The 7,738-nt window shown below is 49.8% G+C and overlaps 1 protein-coding gene and 1 pseudogene across 2 annotated transcripts; both read right to left on the bottom strand.

Moving 5' to 3' along the window:
• Positions 1 to 246: 246 nt before the first annotated feature.
• On the bottom strand, positions 247 to 4,617 carry TEOVI_000727900 (uncharacterized protein; the record flags this gene model as incomplete). The annotated part of the gene is made up of 1 exon (XM_067220268.1): positions 247 to 4,617. The coding sequence occupies one exon, from the start codon at positions 4,615 to 4,617 to the stop codon at positions 247 to 249; it is 4,371 nt and encodes a 1,456-aa protein (XP_067076369.1).
• Positions 4,618 to 5,224: 607 nt separating this feature from the next.
• On the bottom strand, positions 5,225 to 5,617 carry TEOVI_000727800:pseudogene (annotated as a pseudogene). Its single transcript has one exon. A coding segment is annotated over exon 1 (393 nt).
• Between the last annotated feature and the right edge of the window lie 2,121 nt (positions 5,618 to 7,738).

The raw sequence follows: 7,738 nt of genomic DNA, 5'->3' as shown, positions 1-7,738 counted from the left end.
AAAAAAAAAAAAAACAGAAAAGCAACGGAAAAAAGCGTACGAAGGGAAGAGATATCCAACGATGACAAGACAAAAAAAAAGAGAGGAGAAATCTCCAATCAACTCACCAGGTGGCACCTCTACTTGCACTGATGATAATTGTGCTTTGCCGGGGAAACAAGAGAGTGTCCACAAGCAATCATGCGGATGGCACCCGCTCAACCGTTTCAAAACTTATATACGCGGGTAATATGCTATGTTCAAAGGTCAAGCAGTGGAAGCCGCCTGTGGAGGAAAACGAACAGTCGAAGAGCCTAATTCTTCAGCACCGCCCGAGCAACTACACACTTGCGTAGTCATGGCCCACAATGGTTCAAGCATGAGGTTAACCTCCTGCTGCAGCTCCAGTAGGGCTTGCGCCGTTGTACGGGCACTACATGCAGCTATCACCATAGGGACACGGGGGCTCCGTACGCTAGGGCCTGGCAACCATATGCCAGCCTGTGCAACCAAACTGGCGCCGTTGGAGGGGTTAACAACCACTCGACATTGACAGCCAAACGTTAACTCAACAAGCAGCTCTATCCGCCGCTTAATGTTGAGGCGAGGGCAATTATTATTCTCCCCCTTCCTCCACTGAAGTAGCGAAAGCAACCACCCCATCTCCTCCCTCGTGTGATTATCAACGTATTTCTCAACAGCCTCTGAGAGAAGCCGTGTTGAGACAAACAGAACGTGTCCCCCCGACGCCGGACGACCCCGACTCGCCCCTGCAAGATGGTTATACCCCGCAATACAATGCTGGTGGACGGAAACAATCCCTGTTTCTGCAGTCCGCCACCTCGTTCCATCACCGTCTTTACCGCCAGTCTCATCATTCTTTTCAGGAGTTAAAGTCCGGACGACTAAACGAACAACAACTGGTACATTATTCCGATAATCCCCATCATCCTCACAGACCCTCTCGAAACGCAATGCAACTTTGCCGCCAACCGCTACCCCTAGTGCACCGTAGCAGGCGTGCCATACACTCTTTGCGTAGTTCGACGTCGGGTCCCACCGTGCAAAGCCACCACCACCGATACTGCTATAATCCACAACACCTCCCCTGCCGTCCCGGCGCAGCGACAGCAGAAGAGAATCAACAGCTTCAATGTAAGCATGCGCCGCATGGGTTGCATTTCTAGTGATGACAAGTTCCGAGGTACGGTCTCCGTCTCCTGATGCCGTCACCGATTGCACTGATTTCACTCTGCACTCAAACCCACCACCAAGTTCTTCAGCTCTTCGAGACACCGTTACGGTAAACCCAGAGGTTAAACCCAACAAAAACAAGTCATTGGGGCGAAGTAGCAGCTCGCAGAGAGCCCTGTGTCGATCCAGTTGCTGCTGAAATTCTGGAAAATTACCCCGAAGGGCCTGGACAGCGGCGGCTGCCCAAGCGTCCCTTTTGGTACGCCCTCGTCCCACACCCAACAAAAAAAATGGTGACGCATGCGCAGAATTCTCGTAGATGGAAATTTTATGGATATGCAAGCTGCACACAATCTCTCCCGCAGTCGTATCAGAAGTATATGTGCAATCGTACCTGCCCGCCACGCCCTGAAGCAGCTCACCCAGCAAATTAGCTGGTGTGTAGAAACGCGCATCAAAATGGGGAAACCCGTCGCGTGGGAGTAAAGGTGCGGCATCGGCAGCGACTTGCAACAAGGACTCAACGTTCAAGGCGCCAACACCTGGCACAACGCGCGCGGCTATCCTCAGCGCCTCCCGGCATGCCAAACTAAGGGAGGGGATCACGCCACGGGATTCCTTCACAGTTGCGGTGGTTCGAATGTCGTATTGCGACACTAGCACCTCGACAACGCCCTCTACACAAGGCGATGAAGGAGCACCCGTACTCACGAAACAGACACGCGGCTGGGTTCGGGTTGTGGTTTCCAGCGCCTCCAGTAATGCCGCCACCTCCGAGTCGACATGCATATCAGTTGTAGCACAGTACCCAATCGCAGCGCCGCTGGTCTTCCCCCGCGTAACGCATCCTCCAGGCCGACGCGGAAAGTTATCACAATCGGGCATATTAAGCAGCACAGCAAGCTCGTTCACACGGCGGACCGCCTCCTCCACCGTAGGTGCATGTGTCTCGGCAAACAACACCCTCTGCCCCAAAAAGTCGTAGAACAACATGGCGCGTACGATATAGTCAGCTACCAACTGCACCTCTTCATCCTTTCCAAGAAGCCACCTCGCAGCACGGGTATCAATCTCAAAGCAACGAACCTGTGGTGGAGCCATAAACCAAGAGTGGAGAAGGAAGTCAATGGAGCGTCGTGCTGTTGGCGAGTTGAGTCCAATGAGAGGGACACTCACACGCCTGGGGAACACACGGTTATAGAGAGCAGAAACCACTAAAAACAGCAGTCGCAGTGGCCCTTTGTTCTTCTCATTGTCGGGTTGTACAGGAACCTTCTCACAGACACCATGCTGCGGCCCACTCTCCATTTCGACACGTAGATTTGTACCCCAGTGGGCAACGATGCGCGTGTAAACATCCACATCACCAAAGTTCCCGGCAGCTATTTGTCGCACGCGAAGCGGTACGTCATGGACTGCCTTCTGAAAGAACTCCAAGACTGGAAATGAGCACTGTGGCAGACGTAATGCCAAACGAATGTCCTGCAACATCAGCAGCAGGTCCGGGCAATAGAAGGCTGACTGCTCATACTGTTGTTGCTGCACCGTATCCTGTACTGACAGCTGGAAGACCGTCGAGTCGGTTGTGCTCAACACCGTTCGCCATTTGGTCAAAGAACATCGATATAAAAAGTGACCAAATGTGTACATTAGATCTCGCACAACATGGCAGAGTTGCAAAGATTGCATCCCTAACGACTCAGAGGTAATGAGAAGCGCCTTATTAAGAACATCACCGGGTATTGACACCTCCGACACCTGTGCATCCCGGGAAAACAGTTCTCCAATGTGATCTAACAGCCAATTGTTCTGATCGTCCCGATGCTTTTGCAGTTCCCCATCAGATGTCCAGTAAACCGAAGGAGACCAAAGAGTAAAATCACGGTGGGTTGTGGTGCTATCTGGGGCAACAGCCGCCGCGGCGGTGCAAATAAGCCGCCAAATATTCCCCAACAAACCAACCTGAGCAAAAGACCTTCCATCCTGCGATTTACTTAGCTTCACCTGTTCCGCTTGCGTCCCAGAGCCGCTGGTTGCCACCATTTCCTCCAGGAACTTCCGATAATGATATGCGCCTGACTCATCATGCGGCAGACCCACAATTCTCAGATGCGCGCTTACTAATAAGGGACCCCCACTCCCAGATGCGGGAACCAGGTCAAGAGCAATAACAGGTAATGTGCAGCCGCTGAGGCACGGTCTGCGAGTTATTGAAACAAAGCGCGAAGCAGCTAACCCATTGAGAGCAAACAGCCCTCTCTCGATAGAAAGTTGCATCACACTAGGCGAGTGTTGCAACAACCCGAGCAGGGTCCGCGCCTCCTGAAAAGAAACTCCACCCTGTAGCAAAGGCAACATTGGGGTGGGTTTTGCCCCTCGGGGGGATCTACTAGTATCACAAGTTGGAAGTGCCGACTGTAGTACTCCACAGAGTCGCATAAGAACTGAACCTACGACCCAACAACTCGGCCAGGCAAGAGCAGAACCGTACTGTAACTGCACAGCACTGCCATTGCGTGACAATACAATGCGCCTAAACGCTTCTGGAGGTGATGTGAGGGGCAAACGAAGTTCTGTCTCGTTCTCCACGCTGTCAACAGCGACAAGGGATAACGACTCCCACCCCTCCCTTGAGAGGAGTTTTACGCGTTGAGCTCCACGTCTGTGGGCTAACGATGACCACCATGTCGTTTCCTGACTGGCACAAAGCGAACCACACAGGTACAGTGAAAGGAAATCCCCATCCCAGTCATAAACGCGCAATCCTTCCTCATAACAATTGAGAAAACGCCAAGCTTCCACTTCCCTACTTTCCAATTCCTCCACGGCGTACCTATCGAGCTCCTCGAGTGCTAAGGCAAAGCCCACTTTTATTGCATCACGGGGAGATCCTCCCTCACCACGACAGATGGCAATGCCGCCAGTGGGCTCATTTTGTGAAAGTTCTTCCCATCCTCCTCCAGGCTCTGCGTCGCTTAAAGGAAGCTCGGCTGTGACTGTAGTCATAAATTGCGTTGGCATCCCCTCAGACCGAAGCGTATCGCCACCCTCGCTGTCTGGCACCCTTAGCAGATGTACTACAACCTTCGCGTCCATACTTTTCAGGGTCGCATCGAGTTCGGCAAATACATCGGAGTCAACACACTGTAGCATGTGACGTAGGCCCGCCTTCGTATTCACCAGTGAAAGAGCTGCTCCGTGGGCACGCTCTTCAGCTTCTGCAGCGCTCTCTGCAGCAGCCGACGCTATGTGGAGTGAGCATAACGCATTTACACGAAGGTATACGTTGCTTTCAAAGTAGTTGCTGTTCAAACGGGTAGTTCGAACTTTTGCGCTCCCAAACACTTCTTTGAAACGCGACCTAATGTGCCTTCGCTGGGCGGCCAGCAACCTCAATTGACGATTCTTCCGTATTTTCGCGGCCAGTACAGCCCCCGAAGACATGCGAACACGCAGCTGTTATTATCATTCACCGCTCTCAGTGGTGGCCGTCGAGTCCTAACTTACCTAGAACTCCCTTTTGTGCAGGAACTCGAAAAGTAATACCGGGTTTCCCTCTCCCCTTACCTCAGGAGAACAAGTATGCGGTTATAAGAAGTGAGAACAACGGAGCAATTTTCGTCAGATTCAGTGCTTCTGTGGTGATCAAAGAAAAAAAACAACCAGATGATATCGAACCCCGCGTCCCGTCGCTCAACTCAGCAAAATGGGAAACAAAAAAATCACGGTTAACAACAAATGGGGAAAAAATACTGATACCCTTCCTCTACGTCCTGTTACGAAATATTTCGAACGAGTTACTCCTAACAATTAATTTCCCGTCTCGGCACTCATCCCTACGCACATAATATGCATTTCACTACAACTGTCGACGATTGGAAGACGAGAAACCGTCTCTGTACTCATCACTCAGACAATTCACATAAATACAAACAAGTAAATAAATACATTTGAAGCAATGATTTTCCGGCCGTATTCGCGGCACCTTGTTTTCCTCATGTCGAATATTTAATGCCTCACTCAGACGCAAAGATTCTGAAACCTCTCCAGCCTAGGGGCAAGGGGAAAGGTTCACCACGGCGATGCCAAAGTCCAATGAAATTTTGTCATCATCGGGGTGGTAGGTGACCATGAGCGTCAATTGATTCCTTCGCAATATGCTACCAAGGCAGTCTCCAGGGTCTTGTGCATTCGTCAGTTCAACATTGCCAGATACTTCGTCATATACGTACGGCTCATTCTTACACTCCTCTACATCCCCGGAAATCGTAAGAGATATGTCAAACGTATCCAAATCGACGGGAAAGTCAACTCGGCCCTCCACTATGGAAAAGTAATCACCACAGTAAGGACCTTGAGGGCGAGTCTTGATAGTCGACAACCCCTCGGTGACTTGTAGGAAAGGGACCAAAAGCAAAAGGGCAGCAAAAACCATGTACCTCATGGTGGAGAACTTCGTTTTATTTCTTTTTAATTTGCTTGTTGTGTTCTTGGGTTTTCAACTGATGAAAGCCAATGACTACGACGCAGCGCGCTGATCAAGGTTACTCTATATCAAAAAAAAAAAATCAAAGCGCCAAAAAAAGAGAGAATAGTGCACATTTACAAAACGGAAACCATCGTTGTATTGGCATAAACCAAAGAGATGCTGCTCTCGTAACTTTACTCTCACGTTACGGGTACTACATGGAGCCAGGTCAACCACCCATAGTAACTTAGAACCGAAGTGCTCAGTTCTGCTTTTGGTCACAAATGGTGCACTGCCAGTTGACCGGCAGTACCGCAATTATTTCACCCCCCCCCTCCATCAGAGGATGTAGATAAGGGAACATGAACCAAATTACAACGACTGGAAGCTCTAGCGTTGATATTTAAAAGTAAAAAAAATAGTAATAACAAGAATAGCGTTCAAAAGCAAAAGTTTAGCTATAACGGCTCGTGATAGGTCAAGACAGACACAAATCCTCTGCGACGACTCTGACACACACGAGAATCCAACAGCTCCTCAACCCACGTCTTTCACATGCTGGAGAAACAAAACACAGTCCATTAGTACCGAATACACTTTGTTGAAAAGTGTTACCTCTGTCCTTATAAATGTGCCTGTAGTATTCTTCCCTCCCTCGATGTCGCTACTAAAATGCCGGTTGCTTAATTGGAAACAGCGGTACCCCTTTAGCAAGATGTAGAATCCTACTAGTCATATCCCCTACACAGACACACGCACACAAACCGACGGAATGTACACATATTATCCACTCCTGTAGGCAACAACAAAGGATGATCCCCGGCAACTACCACAAATGCAATGAGCATATGTATAAGTTACAGACAAGAACACATGCATTATTTGACGCATTTGCCTGCCAAACTGCTTGAAATCACCACCGTAGGCGATGCCCGCCCGTATTTACTGCTTCTCCTTCAGCCGGACGTACTGGCGGTGTCGGAACCACCGCAGAGAAACCGGTGGAAGGGCATTAACCCGACAACACGTATAATTTTGCGTTTGCACACTGCAACACAGGGAAAGAGAGAAAACAGGCTCTCCAGAATCAGTTTCGACCTATGCTAGGTCGAAGCATATCAACATAGAGGAAATCATTGTGACAACAAAAAAAAACAAAGTTAACTTAGATTACACACCTGTCACAGCAACTCGCTGTCTCCGTCGGTCAACCACACGCACGTACACCACGTCGCCCTCGCGTGGCCCTGCCAACAGCAAGTGCAACCCCGAAAATGAACCTAGCGGATTGGAAACAGTATCAAGCAACAACCAAAACAGTGTGGGGAAAAGCAAATCAATCAATTTCCGCAGGAGGTTCGGCAGCCTGACACACGATAGCCGAAGGTTCCCCAACATACCACCGACCACTTCTTCACTTGAACCAACCATTATACAGCATACCAGCCGGGAACATACTGTAAGGAAGCGACCCATCACAGAAGGTGGTGGGTCCAGCAGAGCCAACACACGGAAAGGCAGTATAGAGGAACCCGCGTGTACCTCCATGGTCATAACGACAATAACAGCAACTACCAAATTCCTTTGATTGTTTATTCATCTCAGGGGTAAAAATGCATCGATACCAAATCAGTTTAACACACGTAGGTCGCAACCGCGACGAAAACACTCTGTCCTTGGAAATTTTTACATGAGGAATGATCATTCTCAGCACGGCAACTGCCAATCAGCCACCCAAACTCCGATATAGCAATGTAGAGCGGACTTACACTCGACCGCGAAGCAAAACCGTTTGAACGCAAGAACGGTGCGCATCCACTTTCCATAGTGAAAAGGGCCAGGCAAAAGTACATCACAAGAACACTACAATATTGTGAGCCCGCGCCGTGGCCACACAACACGTTCCAGCAGTATAATATAATCGCTTGCGTGACATCATACCGAATTAAACGCCACAACCACCCGCAGCCATTCTCTGCTGAATAGGTGAGACAACAATCTTATTCACTGCACACAACAGGGTACCTCTGCAACCAATGCGGTTGTGACTAACAAGTCCCCGCCCTGGGACAACTAGTCGCTACGGCGGGAAGCAGT

Source organism: Trypanosoma equiperdum (assembly GCF_001457755.1).
Source record: "Trypanosoma equiperdum strain OVI genome assembly, contig: ctg_1107, whole genome shotgun sequence".
Taxonomy (NCBI): domain Eukaryota; phylum Euglenozoa; class Kinetoplastea; order Trypanosomatida; family Trypanosomatidae; genus Trypanosoma; species Trypanosoma equiperdum.
This window is presented reverse-complemented; position numbering and strand designations above follow the sequence as displayed.